Below are 21831 nucleotides of genomic sequence, written 5' to 3'. Positions count from 1 at the left end.
ATGTGAACAGAGCAACTGGATATTGAGATATGTCAATATCTAATTGTATACTATATCTATATAGAAACTAAATCATAGACCCCTAAACTCTTTAATTGTATGCTATATCTATATAGAAACTAAATCATGGACACTTAAATTATATAAAGATATACTATAAAATAAAATACATGACACAATATCTTACCCTTTTCATATTAACTGACTTACTATAAAATATAGGACACAATATCCTACCATTCCCATAATTACTATTACGATATACACCTTCTATATTAACGGGATACATAATATATACTTTCCTTTTACAATACATATCCTTCTATTTATATATAAAGCTAGAAAAGCAACCCCTTTATTTCTTAAGACATAAAAATAGGAAACTTTTTTCTCTCCACCTCCCCACGTTTCATTCCAATTCCCACGTTTTTCTCTCCCATTGTGTAACTTCCACATTTACTCTCTCTCTTCCTCCTACGTGCATGGAAAGACATAAAACTAAAAAACTCTTTTTTTTTTTCTCTCCCATTGTGTAAAAAAATTTAGGGCTTTCCTTTTTGTTAAGTACCCAAAAATTCGATTATATAATTTTCGTGATTCGTAATATTCGATGCCCCAAATGCATGTTAAAAATAGCAACCCGTGGTTTTCAATTGCATGCAAAGATAGAGATTTTGGAAATTTTTTTTTTTTTTTCCGTGTATTTTTCTGTTCTCCATTGCTTGTACATGTTGTGATGAACGTAACCAATTTGAATTGGAAAGTTTTTACTTGGATTATTTTCAGAAAACTGTAAAATATTTCTCTTATTTTTAGATTTTTTTTGTGTATGTTTTGAGAAATATTAACATGTGTTATTTTCTTTGGTCAGTCACCGCATTCTTTTGGTTTACATTGACAAGATTTCATAGATATAAATCAATGTTAGCACTTGTTGTTTTAGTAAATTTATTTGGACTAATTGTTTTATGTATCAGTCGATTTATTTCATTGACAAAATTTCATACGACTACAAATGTCTATTGTATTAGAAAATCTACGTGGACTGATTGTTTTCAGTGACAAAACAATTCATACCACATGGATACATCCTTATATCTATACTTTCCATCGAGGGATGTTAGCAAATGAATTTTTTATGGTTCAGTGTATATACCATATTCTCAATTCTGAAAAAATTGGACTGTATTTTTTTTTTTTTTTTAATGGGAAAAGTTTATATAGAGCTGCGCCTCTAAACAATCAAATTAGAGCCTTCCCTAAAAATTTTCACTAGAAGAGGTTATTTTGATGCCCAAATATCCTTAAATTGATCAACTCCACATCAAGATGCATGAACGTGACAAAAAAATGCATTTCAAGTTTTGGAAATAGTGTATTTTGTAACGCATTTTTGGGCCGTCAATTTTCAAGTTTTCATAGATCTGTCGAACTACACTATTTTTGAAGCTTTAAACGTTATAAATAAAGATGAACATATATTTTAATGCTATCACAAAAATTTCCAATATTGAAACCCCATTTTTTGACATCATTTGAAGGTAGGCTCTAATTTGATTGTTTAAAGCCTAGGCTCTATACAAACTACACCCTTTTTTTATTAATAAGGAATTCTCAATTCTAAAAAAAAATAAATTGCAATCATTTTCTTCAAGGACCAAGCATTTCACATCATATGAGAGCTGCCCTTCATTGGTGATTTATATTGGGATGCCTATACTATACAAGATATTTTTTTTTTAGTTTATAAATCTTCCAATCTAGAGTCATGAAGGTTGATGAATGATGATGTTTGACCCTTGTGCAGGTTCATTTCCATTTCATTAGATTGGTTTCATTGAAGGTAGTAACTAATCAATAAACAAGATATAATAAGTTTCTTTTTAGTTTATAATTCTGATTTAGTACTACTTTTCTGTTTTTTTAGCTTTCAATTGCATTTGTTCAACAATAATAAATATTGTCTTCAATATTTTTGTTTATTTTCTTCAATATTTTTGTAAGTATTGGTATTCCTTGAATCTATTCACATGTTTGATACTATATTGGATGAATGGAAGGAACCTTATATCAATGAAATACTATTACAAAATAATTTTAAAAAATGGCATTTTGCACATTATATCAATGAAATAGTGTTACAACTTTCCTATTTACAGCTTTGCTATTACCAAACAGGCAACATCACACCGTTTATCAAACATGTTTCCTTACTTTTATCCTATCAATTTTCACCAGCATCCCAAAATCTATGATAGTCGACAACACTAGCAGCATCACACCGTTTATCAAACAGGTTTCTTTTCCCGGAATCTAAGATAGTCAACAACGCTAGCAGCATCACATCATTTATCAAAGAGATGGTAGTGAAAAGTTATCAAACAACTACGTTACTCTCTCTTTCTCTCTTCCCTTATATGTTCAGAAACACATAAAATTAGAAAACTCTTTTTTTTCTACTACTACTACTGTTATTATTGTTTTTTATTTTATTATTGTTTTTTATTTTATTATTTATTTTAATTGTTTATAACTTGTTTATTTATGTTATACTCTCTTTTAGCTTTCTCTTGCTATTTTTCAAATGAATTATGCCTCTTTTGATCTCTCTAAAGTAATATTTTTATATTCATTTTAAAAATTATTTTTACCTTAATAGCTAATGCCCATTGATAATGAATGCTTAAAAAAAAGGATTCAATTTTTTCCTTTCTATGTATTTTAATTATAATTTTTATATTTTTAATTTTTTATGACTATTTGAACATTACATTACTTTTATAATTATAATAATATTTTTAATAAAAATATTATAAAGATGGAATGATCAGATTGTGTTTACCTAAGGTAGAATGTTTGTAGGAACCAGTTTGAATGTTGCAGAGCCTTTTACAATTGATTGAATCAAATCTAGAATAAGATAGCTTTGAAGAGATCAAACTGCTTTCTCTCGTTGTGTATAAATCAGCATATTATTAAATAAGGAAAAACAAATGGTGAGAAAACCTGGTGGAAGAGCTTTCACTCTTGTTTGTAGAAGCAATTATGACTAAATCCCCTAATTTTCAAGCATACTAAATGATTGTGATCTATAACAAGTGTCCTGCTCAATGAATAATGGATTTACTTCAACTCTTTATACTGTTAATGGTTTACTACCTAGAAAAGACCAGATCAAATTGATTTTTGTCCAAATTGGATGAATTTTTTTAATTACATGTGTTTATTGAAAAATCTTGTATAACACACCTTTCTAAACATATTCAAAGATTAATTACTCTAAGCGAAATCTCTTAAAGAGTGGTAATACAAAACAAAGACTCGGTATTTCATGCATGGGAAAACTTTTTATTTCCACACACATGATATAAAACAAGGGTGTAATTTGGATAAGGCCGAAGCGCTAAACAATCAAAGTAAGGGGTAACTTCAACTGAAATATGTTGTTTCCATATCAGAAATCTTTATGGTGACCTGAAATCTTTTTTTCATCTCTAATTATAAAATTTAAGGGATTGTATATAAAGAGACTATTAACCTTTGATACAAGGTGGTCACAATTACTTACAACCATCTGATGTAAAATTTGATAGCTTGGATGTATCACAAAGTTCAAGAAAATTTATTTTAAAGTTTGAGCTTGGTCAATGGACTAATTACAGACATCCAATTTCGTATCTAATAGTCAAAATTAATGTGACCACCTTGTACCAAAGGTAAATGGTTTCATTCTATGCTTTCTCAAAATTTAAATATCTAAAAATAGTGTAGATCGAGTAGACCTATGAACACTTGAAAAACTTGAAAATTGACGATCTAGATAATATATTACAAGATGCTCTGTTTTAAAGACTTAAAATCTATTTTTTCTTATGTCCATAAATCTTGAGGTTGAGATAATCGAATTGAAGGTTTTCAGCATTAAAAAACCTATTATTATGAATTTTTAAGGCGTGGTTGCTTAGGGCTTCACCTTTATATAAAGTTTTCCATAAAATAAAGACCCATTATTTTATTTCAGGAAACCTTACTACCTCTGCACACATACAATTTATGCTCATACGAGTCCTACCACCATTTGAAATTGATAACAAAACTGATAATGATCCAGAAACGAAACGACTAAGAATGAGCTAAAAACATACGTCATAGCTCAATCTAGCATCATGGTTGTCGGATCATAATAGACGGAGGGGTTTACTGTTAAACATCCGTTCAAGATCAGATAGTTGTGTATCTCTGCATACGCGGACAAAAAAATGTCACCCTTTGTGTAGCAGTATAAACCAAGTGCATTTAAACCTCCATCAAACACTATAAACATGGGCAAAATTCAGTTATAAAACCCTTTGCTGAAGCCATATTCTTGTAAAATCAGATGAGATTATTTATGCAGAGAACGACAAGAAAGAGTTGGAGGAGTTTAAAATTTCTTATAGATGTTCAGATTCTCATTTCTGATTTGGTACATGTGATTTTACATGAATATGGCTTCAGCAAAGACTTTTTCTTGTGGTTCTCTTCATAAATAATCTCATCTCATGTGAAGCTGCATGTTATGTTAATAATTCCCAAACTCTACCTGAACCTCATAATGAATCATCTTATAATATAAATAATCATACAAAACCTCAAAAACAATCACTGTACACTTACCTTAAAGATCAAACATAAAAGAAATTACTGAACACTACTGATAAGAAATCCTGAATCTTAAAAATGGCTGGATCGGAAGCCAGGCAGGCGATTCTGAGCCTTGTTTTTTCATAATTTTTTTAAAAAATTATCCAGTGGGACTAGGGCCGCAAGCCCGAGTCCCACAAGGACAAACATGAGTGATGGGATGGAGAGGAGGAGGAGGAGAGGAGGTGGGTGGGTGCACAAGGAGACCTCCTCCAAGTCCCCCAGTTCAATCTCAGTATCTCCCTGGCCTTCTTCCCTGTATTCCTGGTGCTTTCCGCTCCCTGCATCACCATTACGAGCTTCGTCACCGCCCCGACCTCGATCATCTCCTGCAAAATCCCGTCGTCGCTCGCCGAGAACCTCCCCGCCAATAACCAGAGCACTTTCACGGCCTTCTCATTCGCCACTTGCGAGACCCTCAGTATCTTTCTAGCCACCGATGCGATTCCCAAAGGGTGAGAAACGAGAGCCGCCCGCCCCTCTGCATGCCCGCACACTGCCTCCAGCGCTGCCAGCATCATCTCGCACCCCCTCTTCTCCTTCTTCTCTGCCAGCAGCTCCACCAGCACCGCAACCACTCCCGCCTCCACTGCCTTGTTGCAATTTCTACCCCTACCCCTCCCGCAAACCTCGACGAGGATTTGTAGCACCGCCATGGTGGTCGCCTGGCTTGAATTCTGGTCCTTCAAAATCTCGGCTGCCCCATCGAAGAGCTCAGCCCTTATTGTCGTGAGATAGCAGGTGTCGACCTCCTGTAGTATTGACTTTAGCAACATGGCCGCCCTCACTTTTGCCCGATAGCTCCCTCTCTGCAGCAACCACGAGAGCGTCTCTATGAGCCTCCCACTTCTCTCTTCGCCCATCCTCTTTAGTTCCTCCGGCGGCACATGGAGGAGCTGGAGAATGCCCATGGCCAGCTCTAGCTCTTTGCCCGAGCTCTCAACCCCCACGACCCCATCAACATCCAGTCCCTCCACCCCAGCTCGTGGGTCGTTGAGCTCGTTATTGATCAGGGAGGCCATGGTTCGAGCGGTGCCTGCGTTCTCCTCGAAGCACCGGCGGTTTCTCTCGCTGGCACCGATGAGAGAGAAGATTGTGTCCAGCGATTTCAAGGCCAATTGGGGGATCTTCGCCTCATTGAGAAGCTCACAGATAGCGGAGGCGTCGACAGGCGGTTTGGGTGTGAGGACCTCCTCCGATGGTCTGTTCGCTATGCACCATGATCGTATCAGGCGAAACAGGGTGGAGTTGGGTATGAGGCTCTGGTCTTTGAGGGGCAGTTTGGTAACCGGGCAGGTATAATGGTGGTAGGAGAAGAACCATTTCTCGATGCTCTTTCTATCATAGGTGATGCCTGTAATCACTGTAACAGGGTCCTTCATGATTTGCAGAGAGATGGGGCAGATGAAGAACGAAGGTATCTCCATTGAAGCTTAGAGAGGGAAAATAATCACCAGAGAAGCTTAGAGAGGGAAAATAATCACCAGAGAAGTTATAGAGAGAGAGGATGAAGAAAGAGAAGTGGGTTTTGATGAGAGAGAAAGAGAGGAGTGGAGGATGAAGAGAGAGAGAAGTGGGTTTTAATGATTCAAGCAGGGAAACGCGTAGGGACGAGGGCCATGGCATATACAGGTGTTGAAGGGTAGACATTAATGAAAGGTGGTAACATTATTTATATATTAAGGGCGAGGTGCTCAGCTTCACGGCGGTCTCGTGCTCAGTCTAGAGAGAGAGAATATTCAAAAACGAAAAAAAAAGTGAGAGGAGAGAGAATTTTCACGTTTGCAGAGAGCGAAGAAGATTACAAGGTCTAGATTCTAGAGAGAGAGAGAGAGGTTGGCTTCTTGTTTTCTAGAGAGAGAGAGAGAGAGGTCGGCTTCTTGTTTTCTAGAGAGAGAGAGAGAGAGGGGGGGGTTCTGGTTATGATGGGAAGAGAATCTGTGAGTGAAGCTTGTAACTGGGTCCTCTTTGGAAGCGTTTACTTTGCAACATTTGACCGTTTGAACCTGCCAACTGTTTTTCCTTTCCATATTATACATTTACTCCCTCGGGAAATAGATATTTAGGAAGTAATTTTTTGACCTAAAAATTTGGTATTCATTTAAGAATCAGTAGCTTTTTATTAAAAAAAAAAAAAAAAATTGAATTCTTAAAGGCATAGATGAGACGATCTAAGAATTAAAGATTAGTGTTCAATCTTAGATATATTATTTTCTCGAGATATATAGACCGATATGCATTTTTCATTTTTAGTTTTTTTTTTGGTAAATAAGTGGGGATGAGGAGTCTTTATTCGTTTTTTTTAATTAATAAACACAAAAGAAATATTAAAGAGATAATATACAATAAATTAAAGAGGCTTTTCAAAAAGGATATTGACATTGTCCTGCAAATAAAGGAAGCGACAAAATCAGAGAGACGGGCCCACCAAAATGTGGATAATGAAGATGATAGAGTCCCAAAATCCTAAATATTATCCTTTATAGAGTTTAGATAAGAGAAAAAATGAAGTGCACCAACATATAAATAATATTTTCTTTCATCGTTATTTCTTAAGAGATTTAAATGGCTGGGTCATAATAATGAATAATCGATTAAGACCGCAATGGACTGCATAAGAAGTGATTCTCTCTAATATTTATGATGTGGGGTATGATTTTACAAAAGTGTGGTTCCTTCCCATGAGTTATTGAAAAGGATGAAGAAATTTGATAAGGTCCCCTCTCTCTCCATATTTTATTTTAAACCTTGGATAAGAATGCTGGAATTGCGTTAAGTCATGGAACTTTCTCATTTTTCTAAATTAATGCGCCCTTTCTTAGCAAACAATACCCGAATTTTTTATTTTTTATTTTTATTTTTATTTTTTTTATTTTTTATTTTTTATTTTTTACAATCAATAGCCGAAATCTTACATTAAAAACCTTAACATAAGAATAAAAACTCGGCTAAAGTTTAAGTCTGAGAAATCCATAACATTTAAAATACCTACCTATAAAGTAAAATTTAATAGCTTAAGAAAGGATGAATCCAAATATATTAAAAAATATATTACAAATAAAAAGTCAATACATTTTCTTTCAAAGATGGATTTAGCAACATCTCTATCCATAAAAAGTCACATTTGAAGTAGCCAAAACAAGGATGTAAACTTACGGCAAGTTTGGACTGCGCCCTACGTTTTAAAAAACATTGGTTCGGCATGGAATCATTGGTTCTGGCTCAAGAATCAATCACCATGTTCCGGTTTTGTCTATATTGAAGAAAACAGCTGAGTCTAGAAAGGAACTAACTGTTCTACACAGTAAAATGACGATCCGGAGCACCGATTCACTAATATGGACCGGTTTTTTCGCCGGTTCACTATTTTTTCATGTGTTTTCTTCCGGAAAATGGGATGGATTTACGAGAAATCTCATTCAGTTAGATACAGTAGATTAAGACGGAACGCCAAAAGAGTTGACTGCTGAGCCGTATGAGGTAGGAAACTCTCAAGTACGGTTCTAAGGGAAGGAATTGATCCACCTATCCCGACCGGGGAGAACAGGCCATTCGACAGGGAGATTCTGAAATCGCAGAGACTTGGTCCGATCAAGCAGCTGAGTATTGGAAACAAGCTATAGCGCTTACTCCAGGTAATTATATTGAAGCACAGAATTGGTTGAAGATCACGAGGCGCTTCGAATAAGAACACTCTCTTTTTGAATTGATTTTCATTGTTTGTTGGATCCATCAATTCACCGATCTAAACCGATTTTTGAGGTGGCCAATCCAGGTCACTTAATGATTTTTTAAACCACTGTTTAAAACTATTGTTTTATATACATATATTCTACATTGTACATAATAGCACAAATGACTGAAAAACACATTTGACTCTTTATTTGGTCAAGTTGTGCAAGGGGGATGAGGCAGGCAATGCAATTATTTTTAGCCGTGTTAGAGAGAGAGAGAGAGAGTTTTTAGCCGTGTTAGAAAGAGAGAATTAATGTCAAATTTGTGTTGTGAAATTGAGTCACGTTGTTTATTAAGTGTGGGGTTTGGTGTTTGGATTTCGGTGTAGTTTGGCACCGCTGAAGTTGCGAACACGGAATACCCGCACTTATCCTTGCAATATAGAGCCATAGGATTATTTACACCGGCGGGCGCATATTATATATGCACTCCCTAGGGGAAAATACTATCCGTACCATGTAACTTCTTCAGCCCAAAACCAACCTTTAAAAAAAAGAAGAAGAAATTAACTTCTCAAAGTATTGAACTTATATTCTCGAAGGGTGTGGTTTGTATAAGGAGGCTCCAAACAATCAAAATAAGGCGCACCTTTGAATAGTTTCAAAAGATGTCATTTTAGTTCCGAAATTCTTTATAATAGTTTGAAAAATTATTTTATCTCTGATTAAAAATTTAAAGCTTCAAAAAATCAATGTAGATCAAGCAGATGTATGAACACTTAAAAATTAAACATATAGATAATGCATTACAAGATGCACTATTTTCAAGACCTAAAGTCCATTATTTTTTATGTTCATGTATATCAAAGTCGAGATGATCAGATTTGAGGTTTTTTAGCATCAAAAAAGAAAAACTTCTAGTGAATTTTTACAATGCGCCTTAGTTTGATTGTTTAGGACCTTAACCTCAGATAAACTTTTCCTTATTGAATTGTTAAGCAGAGATCCAAATGTCTCAACTCTCAACTCAATTGCCTTTGGAAAATACTATAATTGTGAGATATAATGTTTAAAAACTCAAGTTCAACATCTTTTGTTTAAAACATATTTATATGAAAATTATGGTTGCAAATGGCTCAGGTAGGTCGACCTTAGGTCGAGCGGCCCACCGGAATAGGTTTAAATTAGATCTGAACAAATTTTGGGTAATGGGATAGGTCTGGGTCTATAAAAAAAAAAAAAGTATTTTATTTATTTTAATGTTTTAGAGTATATAGTTGATGTAGATTTTTATATGTCATAGAGTCCAGAATAAGACAGGTCAAGAGTCGACCCGATCCATTTCCACACCCCGAAGTGATTGTCAAGTCCTCTTAAGTTGGTCTTTTACCTGAGGAAATAAGTATACAATATGCTCCGTCGGGAATACACATAAAAAACTCCCGCCTTATCCCATCCCCAACTAGCGAAAAAGTGAAGTCAGCGCATACGAAAACCTGTATATTGGGTAAACGATATGTCGGCTGCAACGTGGACAAAACACTGGCCGCATATCACACAGTAGGGGTGGCAATGGACCCGAGACCCACCGATAGACCCGATCCGGGTCCGGTAATATTTTGTATATGCAAAAGAACTAAAGTAAATGATTTAAATTCTTTTCATATCCATAATCACGTCGGTCAGGATAACTTAGGTCTAAGATGAATTGTTGGATGGAGGTAACATTGGAAAAGAGAGACATCACAACCCCATGATTAATAATCAGAACAAAGAGACATCACAACCCCATGATTAATAATTACAATGTATAATTAACGGTTCATGAAGATTATGCGAGCCCCGATCGTCTGAAAATTGAAAACGCCCCGTAAGAATCTATCAAAAGAAATGAATTAACGATCCAAAAAACAAAGCTCCTGGAACTGAGCTCGTGAATAGTGGTGCACCAAATTGACGCTTACATGCAACCCTCCATACCGAAGAAATTAGGCAATCCAAACAGGAACTTAGTATCTATTAATTTCTTGGGCACCAACTCAGAAAACCCAGTCTCGCAAATTACCAAGATTGGCTGGTTTGGTTTCTATCGATGATCCGTTTGAGGTACAGGAAAATGCCATATGTGTCAGTAAGCTAAAGTCATTTTCAGTAGTATGGAGGCATCAGTCTCTCGGTTCTTAATAAAACATATGCCGGATCAAAGTAGGAGCATTGCAATAAATTAAAACCAAATGTGCTCACTCTCAGAGAGGGAGGCAATATAAATTGCAACGAAGATGCTAAAGCCAATTCCAGCCTGTTGTGTTATCATGGATACATCTTTCATTGAAATTATAGGGAAAATAAATAAATAAAAAGGTTCATCAATGACTTATAGTGGAATTGGCAACTCCATCCACACCCACCACCAATCTTCTCTTTGCAGCCTTAGTTCTGTAACACCACACCTCAAATGCCTCGCTGAGATCGGGAAACCTCACCTGCTCGTCTTCCAACCAATCCGCCAAAATCTCACCCTGATCACTCGAAGGCAACGCCAACACCAAAGAAACAATCGCTGCCTCAATACTCTGGCAAAGGTCAGGATCCATCTTAAAAGGACCCTTCTCATGCCCACACTGCAAATCCAATAGAGACTTCATCTTCCTTATATATGGAAGCCACGCTTTCAATAGATGCACCCGAATGGGTGGAGGAGATACCACATTCCCATAACCAACAGCCTCCAAAACCTTCCCGGTCACCTCCACAAGCTTGGATTTCACCCCCCACATGGTTGATGCGAACTTCTTGTCCTGAACCACTCCCAAAACATTGTCAGTAATGGCATCCCAGTTATGGACGAACTCTTTCATCAGCTCCATCTTCGGAAGTATATAACATATCCATTCGAGGTCTGATAAGGTCTCCAAGACCTGCTTCTCAACTCCCTCGATTGAGCCCTCAGGCTCAGATAAGAGCAAGGCCAGCTGAGCTTTGAACACCGAAAAGAGCTTAATGACACATTCTCTCACCTCACACTTCACGTTATTGTCTGCTATCACCAATGGTGCATCCTCATCCTCAACCAGCATGTATTCCACTTGTTCCTGAGCTGAAGCCTTCAAATCATCAGGGAAAGAATCGCACATCTTGTTGGTGGAAGTGGCAAAATGGATGGCGGAGAGAAAGACATTTTTAACAGCAGTCGGGTCCACAGGCTCGAGCCTCGCTAAAATGGGCATGGCTGCCACACCAAGGATTGGAAGAGCTTGGAGTATTTCTTCCTCCTCGTAAGACTCCCAAGGAATGGCCTCTAAGTAATTCACACAGTGCTGGCTGATTCCTTTACAACCAAGAGCAATGGCGGCCCGGAAAGATCCAAGTGCAGATTTCACACAGTTCCACGTTACGGGAACCAATTCATCGGGGAGATAAAGCAACTTAAGTAGGTTGACATAATCGCTGTGGTCAGGCAAAGAATAGTAGACTTCGACCCAGTTACGGGAGTCAAGAAGTCGATGAGTTGGGCACTTATTGGAAAGCTTATCCGCAAAGAACTGGCTCTTTTGAATAAGAATGTGAGAGTGACAGTAGAACCAAGTATCTGTTCCCTCTCTGGTCCTCAACCTCACTATAACATCACTAGTTGCCCGATCGCCTAGTTTGCATTTAGCTCTCTCTTCAGCTTTGGCCATTTCTCGAAGGAAACCAGCTGATATTCATGCTTTTACAAGAGCAAAAGCATACACACCTTTTCATGCAACTGCAGAAGCATATACACTTGAGCATCAGCAGCTAGAAGAAATGCTTGTGTAAGAAATGTCGTGTAGTATCCAGGAAAAGAGAACTGCTGCTCACTGAAACACTCCAACATCGTGCAAATTACAATGGTTTGCAACCACAGAGAATTTCAAGCCATCACTTAGAGGTAAACAGTTTCAAAGCATGGAACATGAATTGCAGTAACACTGAAATAATAGGGGGGATTTAGTAATCTTGATTGTAAATTGTAATTCTCTCCTTCATGTACCAACAAATACTTTTAAAATACAGGAAGTATATTAAGTAGACCTTTATTTATGCAATAGGTGTCATGCAGAATTATAAAACCGAAGTATCAAATAAGAATCAACCATGATGGTAATCAGAATCAACAAGCCTTTTGCCTTTGCACTAGCACTATATATACGCATAACATAAAACTCGAAATATGGCCGATAGTCCCAATTCCATATTTGATCCCCCAAAATGCGCAAGGCTGTGCGCACCCACAACCATCACAAACCACAAACGCTTAGATAAACTGCTTCCTTTTGCAAATTGCCCAAAACAGAAGGGAAGAATAATAAAAACTGCTTCTTGAAATAGTGAATCTTGCAACACATTATCGAGACCGTCCATTTTCAAGATTTTCATATATTTATAGATCTACTTGATTTTAACCATTTTTGGGATTTAAAATTTTATAATTAGATATGAAAATAGATTTTCAGATAATCCTAATAATTTTTTACACCAAAATTATATGATATGTTAGAACAACCATTCTACCATGGTGATAGCATGTTCAAGAAGGTCATCGAGATATGCATCGCTCGCCTTTCTAACCGGTACCATGGATTGTTGGCCAATGAAATGGTTTCGGAATTCGATGGAAAACCATCTTTCTTGTATTACAATGTGATTTAGCTTAGGTAAAGGAAACTTATTATAATGTGATCTAAGCTGAGGGAGATGTAACATCTTGGTTCCATGCACATGTTGTCTAGGGGAAGTTGGAGGTGCGTCCTAATTGGATTGTTTAACGTTGCAACCTTATAGAAACCACACCCTTTTTTATATGGTTTTTATATTTTAGTAGATTTTTTTTTGTATCTTTTTTATTTTTTTTCAACACATTTTATACCCGCCCAGGACTTGCCTGGTTAAAATGGTTGAATCGACCGGTTTACCGGTTAGGCCAGTTAAACATCTTTCAGGCCCATGTCTAGTTAACCGTTACGGTTCGATTTTGCGAACACTAATCTCAAACCTTATTATAGACATGCTGAGGGTTTCAAATGCCAAAGTATGTGAAGAAGAAAGAATCCCCATCATAGGTGCTCCTTCAACTTCGGAAGTGAGTACCCAAAAAATTGCAATACTTCAACTCTTCCTCATCCCGCAAATGAGCCTTCAGATTTTCCCAAAGTGGCAACTCTTGGCATCTCTGACAAATTTTTATTAGGCTTCCTAAGGATTTGAGCTATCCCTACACCTCTAAATAGCCAGGACTGTAGGTTATTCGATTTAGTTGACTTGAATCATATGACTATCAACCTCATCTTGTTCATAGACCTCGCATGTATTTAAGCATTCCTAATATTAATGTAGTTACAAGCCTTCTCTTAGATATTTATTTGTGGGTCTCACTTATTCTTCAAAGCCCATAAATTTCTCTTAATCTAGTTTCAAATGGACAAATATCAAGCTTATATTGTGCTTGGATTTATCACAAAAGAAGATCGGAGATTTTTGTCTTATACAAAATCAAAACTCTTGTCTAAATGAAACTAAGGTTACGATGAACATGCTTGTGTGAGTTGCAATTTGAACAAAACTTGGCTTCCCCTAATTGCTCTAGTTAAATCACTGTTTTTTCTTTACGTTGGGTAAATCTAGAGAGACTTCTATATAAATATCTTTTCATATTGTTTTCGTGGAGGGCTGGAAGCGAAACCTATTCTATCTCAAAGTGTCTCAAAATATTGTTTGTATTGATGATCCTTAGATCACTTGGACCTATTACGCATGCTAGATATAGCTCTAATCTTTATGACATTTCTTGTACCTCATAAGAAATTAAACAAGCTTAATATAACATAACAATTAATTTCTCTTAAATTCAAGGAGAGAACATCCTCCTACTTTGCTTCAACAATTTCCCTCTACTCACTGCTTTCAAAAGAAGATACTCGTCTCCCCCAGCACATCTCGCTAATGAAGCACCCAATCACTATTACATAACAAATCACACAAAGGAAACCAACTGATATATTCTAACTTTCTAATCTTCTCTTCCTCTCCTGATTCTTTTCAGTGGAACTTGCTCCTATATCCATCTGTATCATTTGCGTCGTGTCATCTGACTTTTAAGTTCATGATGCTTGACATCCTTCAAAATAATTTAAATTCTTGCAAGAATAGCCCTTGCCAACCAGTCAGTTTAATTTTTTTCATTTTCCTAACTTTATACCACATCCTCCTCTGAATCATGGAAAGCTATTCCTCAATATAGTAAATCATGTTTCCATTGCATTTGATGAACAAACTAACCCCGGAGTATTCAGGGCATCGCTGCTCCTGCTCTTCTGCTCACCCGCTCATTTTGTTTATTGGAACAGTTTTCTGCCAAGGTATTATGCCTTCTTTATAACCATCACGCCAATGTATATCCTAATTATCCATACGAGTTGGTCACGGGCCTATAACAGCAAAGGAAAACACGTAGAAAATATTTTCAATTGAGGGGAAATTCATAACTACAGCTCATTTCGTATTCCAATTGACTAATAAAGTTTCCTTCACGTCTGCCTTTCATTTTATATAATGATCTTTCCATATTAATAAAATTCCAACTAACAATCAAAAAAAGTTTTCATTATCATGGACTTTTGGGGCCAGCTTGGATGCCGGATATAAGTTGTGCACCACTCCAGGGGACTGAGTTTTCAAAAGTTTTACCCCCATCAGGATATGTCTGGTTCAACTTACAACTCACGCCGATTTACTATTTCTAAAGATACACATCAAAGACCAAGGAGACCAATCATATAAAGTCGCTCTGTCTGCAACTTATACTTGATGCAAACAGTCCCAAAGGAGATATTAAATAGTTGAAAACCATGAACAAATGGAGGATTCTATATGAAGACAGGCACCTAGGCAAATAAAAGCAAACCAACCATACAAAACAGAAGCTCCACCTCCACAAGATCTTCCATAATTCCTCAAGAGACCACTGTGCACAACAGCAAGGAGATCATGGGAACCCGCAAGGCTCCAATGCTCAAGAGGCATCCATGATAATCTTCTAAATACTTGTACAACAGTAGAAATAGCATGGAAAGAACTTGTCAGGAGTCGAAAATACAAACATAAAGGCTCTTATTAGAATGGGTGTCTAAATCTAAAGTAGAGGACACAACCTCCATATTCTTGGTCTAGTTCACACTTTTATTAAGCAACTCAAAGCATTCACTGCGAAATCAAGAGTGACATAACCTTATTTCTGTTGAGAGAGAGACTATCTTTAGTAACATTGTATAGGGCATTCTTTCACTCTTTACCCTCAAGGGTAATTCTGTCCATTGTATATATATACACGCTAGTGTAAAGCATAGTGTGTTGAATGAATGAATTGAGGTGTACTCTCTCTCTCTCTCTCTAGGGCTTTCATAATTTTAAATGGTATCAAAGCATATAACCCAAGAACGATCAGTTGGGACAATGGCTGATAAATTGCTGAAATCAAGCACTAGCGCATCGTGGGACGATGAAACATTTTTGAGGTCCCAGTGCATCGTGGGACGATGAAACATTTTTGAGGTCCCAGTGCATCGTGGGACAATGAAACATTTTTGAGGTCCCAGTGCATTGTGGGACGATGAAGCATTTTTAATGTCCCAACACATCGTGGGACGATGAAACATTTTTGATGTCCCAACAGTTTTTAGCAATGTGTCCATGTCGCCTACAATATTGGCAAATTACTCAAGGTGGCATACCCATTCTTGGCTAACGAGGTTGATGGTAAGATGGGTTGGCTTCTTGCCTTGTTGATTTTAGTTGCGACCTCTACCTCATCTACCTCTATAACAACCACGTCCTTGACCATATCCCCCTCTATGCCTTGATGATGTGTTCACCAATATTTGAGAATTACTTTTCCACGACCGATGAAGATACAAAACCAAGCTTCATATGTGAGAAGAGCGGATCGAAGCTCTGAATAGGACGGAAATGGAGGTTTAGTCACCAGCGAAGTCTCAAAGGACTTAAAACTATGGACCAAGACCTTTGAGGGTATAGAAGATCATATCTTGATCACTTATTGGACTACCAATTGCAGCAAGGTGGTTACATATAGTTTTGAACTTATTCAGGTATTCAGTCACTGATTGAGACCCCTTTTGTAAATTGATCAATTATGTTTTAAGCTGGAGAACATTGGCAAATGTCTCCCTTTGATAAGTGTTGTAAAACGTCTCCCACACTTCTTGAGCTGTCTTTAGGTGCATCATTTCAGTGAGCAAGTCATCGGAGAGAGTAGAAAGTAACCAACTCAATAGTGTTTATCCTTCATTCGCCATTCTAGAAATTTGGGGTCCTTTGATGGTTCTGGATTGATGCCTTGATTTTCTTTTGGTTCATCAAAAATAAACTCATTTTGTGGCCAACTAGACCCATCAAGGTGACTTTCAAGATTCAAGCCTTCAATACAATTTTAAACTTGGGCCTTCCATTTGAGGTAGTTGCCTCTACTGAGTATAATAGAGATAAATGATGGGAAGCTTAGGGAGGGCATAGTTAAAAGGAACTACTTCACTTGAAGTTTTGAAAGTAAAGTACTAACTAGAAGGGGAACAATTCTGAAAAGTGACAGCGATTACTTCAGTACCACTGTTACCGAAATTTTTAGGGAAGACAAAACCTACTTCGGTTGGTTGAGTATTGAACTTCTGTTTGGCTTTACAGAGAGTAGTTCGGCACAAGCGTTGTCGAACTTTGTTTTGGCTTTTCAAAGAATAGTTCGGCACAAGGGTTGCAAAACTTTGGTTTCGCTTTCTAGAGACTAGTTCAGCACAAGGGTTGCTGAACTTTGATTTGGCTTTTAAGAATATAGTTTGGCACAAGGGGTGTCGAACTTTGATTTCGCTTACCAGATACTAGTTCGGCACAAGGGTTGCTAAACTTTCACTTTTGGGAGTAATAAGAGTAAACTCCAATGATGATAAAGAAGAGGTAAAAGGAGCAGGTAAAAAAAACCCCAACAATGAGATAAGAGGGTAACTCCAAGAAGATGAGGAAGTATAAGCCCTTTTAGAGGACAAACATCACTTTTAAGAGGAAGAGAGAGAATAAGAGAAATGTGATGAGAGATGAAGATTGACGTAATTAACAAAGGAAGAAGTAGCAATTAAGAGAAATGTGATGAGAGGGAATTAGAAAATGTGATGAGAAGAAGAGATGAAATATTGGGTAATGAAATTAACACAGAAAATGAGGTAATGAGATTACGAGAGAGAATAAACAGAAAAAGAGATAATGAGATTATATAGATGGAAAATGTGATGAGATAAGATATGACACTTACAGGTTCTGCCTCTGTGAATAGAAAGACGAGGTTGAGGCTTTGATACCATGAAAGAGAGAGAGAGAGAGTAGACCTCAATTCATTCACTCAACATATTACGTTTTGCACTAGCGTGCGTATATATAGTGGACAGAATTACCTTTGAGGGTAAAGAATGAAAGAATGCCCTATACAATGTTACTAAAGACAATCTCTCTCTTAACACCCCCTCAGCAATCACCTTCCCACTTTGTAGATCCTTCACAATACAATCATGAGGAGTAAACTCAAAACAACACTTAAAATCTTTAGCAAGTTGAGATACATATATGATTTGTTTCTTAAGTTTGGAAACAAGTAAAATATTAAGGTTATTTAAAGAACCAAAGGTAGTGGAAATAATCACAGTTCCAATATGAGTTATAGGTAAGACAGAACTATCTCTAATGAATACCATGCAAGGACCGTGGTAAGAAATTATGCCTCAAAGTTGAGAGTTGTCATCTGTCATATGAGCAGTTGCACCAAACAATTCTCAAATTCAATAACCAACAACCTATGAAGAAGATGCCTCTAACACTGGGTGGTAGGCGTCAATGAAAGAAGAGATTGGTGCACTTAAAAGAAATCATACCTGGGAATTAGTGCCATTGCCTCCAGGCAAAATGTTGTGAGCTCAAAATGGGTGTACGAAGTTAAGGTCAGATCAAATGGCTTAGTTGAAAGGTTGAAGTCTAGACTAGTGGCCAAGGGGTTTAGTCAAGAATAAGACATTGATTATGATGAAACCTTCAGTCCAATTGTAAAGGCACTCACTATTCGATGCGTTATGGCTCTGTCATCTATGTTTAATTGGAAACTCCATCAACTTGATGTGATAAATGTGTTCCTTCATGGTGATTTGAAAGAAGAAGTGTCCATGCAACAACCCAAAGGATTTGAAGATCCCTTACGACCACATCGCATATCTACAAATTAAAAAGAGTGAATTCTGGACTCAAGCAAGCTCCTAGGGCATGGTTTGAGAAATTCGATTGTTTACTCTACTCCCTATTTTTAAAAAGATCATCCTCAGGTATTATCCTCCTCCTAATTTATGTGGATCACATCATTGTTACAGCAAATGACATTAAAGGCATTGAACATATTAAGAAAGAATTGAAATTGAACTTTGAGATGAAGGACCTTGGAGAACTGAAATATTTTTTGGGTATTGAAATTCATCAGACAGAGAAAGGTATTGTTCTCACCCAACATAAATATATTATTGATTGACTCTCTAAAATAAAGATGTTGGGATGCAAGCCTACTTCCACCCTGTTTGAAGTAAATAGGAAGTTAAGAACTGAAGAAGGGGAACTGTTACCCAATCCTTCCTTGTACAGAAGTGTTGTTGGTAGTCTTTAATAACTTACATTTACATGCCCTGACATTGCTTATGCAGTGAATACAGTATGTTAGTTCATGCAGGGTCCCCGACAGCCTCATTGGGAAGCCATAAAAAGGATTTTGAGGTATTTAAAGGGTTCTATACATGATAGCTTATTCTATATTTAATCTAGTTCACCTGACCTCAAAGCATACTCTGATGCTGACTGAGCAGAGTGTCCTAATGATCGTAGGTCCATTACATGATTCTGTATCTTCTTGGGAGAGAGTCTAATTTCCAGGAATAGCAAAAGCAGGCCTCAATATCAAAATCAAATACAGAGTGAAAACAAAGAGCAATGGGTATTGTTGCAGCAGAAATTACTTGGCTACGTATGCTCCTTAAGGAAATTGGTGTTTCCACAATTAAGCCAACCATTCTAGCTTGTGATAATCAAAGTGCTATGTGATTAGTCACCAATCCTATCTTCCATGCTCGCACTAAACACATAGAAGTTGATTATCACTTTATTAGAGAAAAGGTTGTATCTAGTGCTATTTCCATAGCCTTTGTTCCTTCATCCCATCAGCTGGCAGACATGTTTACTAAAGCTCTAAGAGAACCAAGATACCATAAGTCCACAGACAAGCTCTCAATGCACAAGATGCATGCTCGACTTGAGGGGTAGTGTTAAGAGAGAGACTGTCTTTAAAAACATTGTATAGGGAATTCGTTCATTCTTTACCCTCAAGGGTAATTCTGTCCACTGTATATATATATATACACTAGTGTGAAATGTAGTGTGTTAAATGAATGAATTGAGGTGTACTCTCTCTCTATCTCTCACTAGGGTTTTTATAGTTTTTATAATCTTACAAATGGTCGAGGACGTGGCCATTATAGAGGTAGAAGAGATAAAGGTCGCAACCAAAATCAGCAAAGCATTCTTGGAGATAAAGGTCGCACCTCAACAAAGAATGGGTATGGCACCTCAAGTAACTTGCCAGTATTGTGGGCATGGACACATTGCTAAAAACTGCTGGGACATAAAAAATCCTTCACTGTCCCACGATGCGCTAGTGCATGATTTCAACAATCTATTGGCCACTGCCCCAATTGATCGTTCCTGAGTTATAGGCTCTAATACCATGTAAGATTATGAAAACCCTAGAGACAGAGAGAGACAAAGACAGAGACAGAGATAGAGCGAGAAAGTGAAAGAGTACACATCAATTCACTCATTCAACACACTACATTTTACACTAGTGCATATATATATATATATATATATATATATATATATATATATATACAGTAGACAAAATTACCCTTGAGGTAAAGAATAAAAAAATGCCCCATACAATGTTGCTAACGACAATCTCTCTCTTAATCGTTTCGTGAAATTAGCACATTGTCTTTGTTGTTTCACAATTCATCAAGGACTTCTAGTACATAGTCAAACATGTAAAACGCCTCAATGTCATTAAGAGCCATACTTGGTTTAGATCGTTCATGGCACTTGTAATTTCATTAGTTCCATAAGATCCAATCATTGGTTTTCATTTGCCCAATATTTACACAATGCATGCACAATTTTAGCATTGCTACCATCCCACCATTCTTTTCATTTAAACAAATAACCAGATTAGTATTCATTTTTCACCTTCACGAATTCATCTTCAAATCCATATTTAAAGTTAAGTCTCCAAAAAAGAAAAAGGAGAGAGAGAGAGAGAGAGAGAGAGAGAGAGAGAGAGAGAGAGAGAGAGGGAGGGGGGGGGGGGGGGGGGGGGGGGGGGGGGGGAGAGAACTTTCAAGTGAGAAACCATCACCATTTTGTTAAAAAAAGCATTCTATATTTCAACAGGCAAACATCTTTTCAATTTTAGTCAAACCATAAATCAATTCTAGCCAACAAAGATCAAAATGAATCCACTAACAAAAAGACTGCTTTTCAGTAAAAAAGAGATATTTCACATTGCAATATGCTCATGCGACCACAATGAACCAAATAATCATAAGAAACCACAAACCTACTTTACAAATAACCATATGAACACTCACCAACATTCACTACACTACTCAAAGTCATTAAAAAATCAGTAAGCATAAAACAACTAAATAAATACTTAAAAAAGAAGAAGCAAAGAATCAGAAAAAGAAAAAAAAATAACGTACTCACTAAATATCAATAAGGAAATAAAGGACATGAAGGTAAGACCAGTAGCATGAACCAGAATCTAAGAAGCTCCAATTTCAAAGCCATAACACATGCCAAAACTTAAAAACATAGAAACAGTAGACAGAAAAATGGAAGAAAATGAAAAAAAAAAAAAGGTGGGGGGAAATTCAACCTTCGAAAACCTCTAGCAGGGCAGCTACTCCTCCAAAACAAATCCTTTAACCATGAAACTGATATATACCCATCACCGCCCAATTCGATATCCAGCCATCAAATTAATAGATGAAAAGAATCAAAATTAGAACAGAAAGCCGAAGAGAGAGAGAGGGTACAGAGTAGAGAGAGAATGTAGGGTTTCCATTAAAATTTATAGAGAGAGAAAAGTAAAATGGATTTGCAGTGTGCGACACGTATGGATAGCAGCGAGACAGCCGGCCGCATCTTCGTCTTCCCTTGTATTGCATTTGCAGCAGGTGGGTTAGTGAGCGGAAATCAAAAATAGAAAATGACCAAAGAATGCCCATTCCTTTTAGCAAAAAGACAAATTGATTTTGAAAAAGCTCGCTCTGCTTTTTGTAGGAGAGATTCGCTTTTGTCGCAGGTA

General features: G+C 37.0%; 2 protein-coding genes across 7 annotated transcripts; both read right to left on the bottom strand.

The window, feature by feature from the left end:
* Nucleotides 1-4583: 4583 nt before the first annotated feature.
* LOC18447676 (E3 ubiquitin-protein ligase PUB23) lies at nucleotides 4584-6589 on the bottom strand. Its single transcript, XM_006857769.3, has one exon. The coding sequence runs from the start codon at nucleotides 6108-6110 to the stop codon at nucleotides 4797-4799; it is 1314 nt and encodes a 437-aa protein (XP_006857831.2). The 5' UTR covers nucleotides 6111-6589; the 3' UTR covers nucleotides 4584-4796.
* Nucleotides 6590-10550: 3961 nt separating this feature from the next.
* On the bottom strand, nucleotides 10551-21666 carry LOC18447677 (BTB/POZ domain-containing protein At3g05675). 6 transcript variants are annotated; one of them, XM_088846060.1, is made up of 3 exons: nucleotides 21400-21666; nucleotides 18311-18644; nucleotides 10551-12105 (listed from the first exon to the last, which is right to left on the bottom strand). In XM_088846060.1, the coding sequence occupies exon 3, from the start codon at nucleotides 12035-12037 to the stop codon at nucleotides 10724-10726; it is 1314 nt and encodes a 437-aa protein (XP_088702186.1). In that variant the 5' UTR covers nucleotides 12038-12105; nucleotides 18311-18644; nucleotides 21400-21666; the 3' UTR covers nucleotides 10551-10723. The 6 variants fall into 6 exon arrangements, with proteins under 6 accessions (XP_088702186.1, XP_088702187.1, XP_088702185.1 ...); XM_088846061.1 differs by lacking the exon at nucleotides 21400-21666 and adding an exon at nucleotides 20012-20212; XM_088846059.1 differs by lacking the exon at nucleotides 18311-18644 and having other exon boundaries at nucleotides 10551-12310.
* Nucleotides 21667-21831: the final 165 nt, after the last annotated feature.

Source organism: Amborella trichopoda, chromosome 9 (assembly GCF_054954075.1).
Source record: "Amborella trichopoda isolate Santa Cruz 75 chromosome 9, AtrichopodaSantaCruz75HAP2 v2.0, whole genome shotgun sequence".
Lineage (NCBI taxonomy): Eukaryota > Viridiplantae > Streptophyta > Magnoliopsida > Amborellales > Amborellaceae > Amborella > Amborella trichopoda.
Note: the sequence above shows the minus strand (reverse complement) of the source record. Positions and strands in the feature narration are given on the sequence as shown.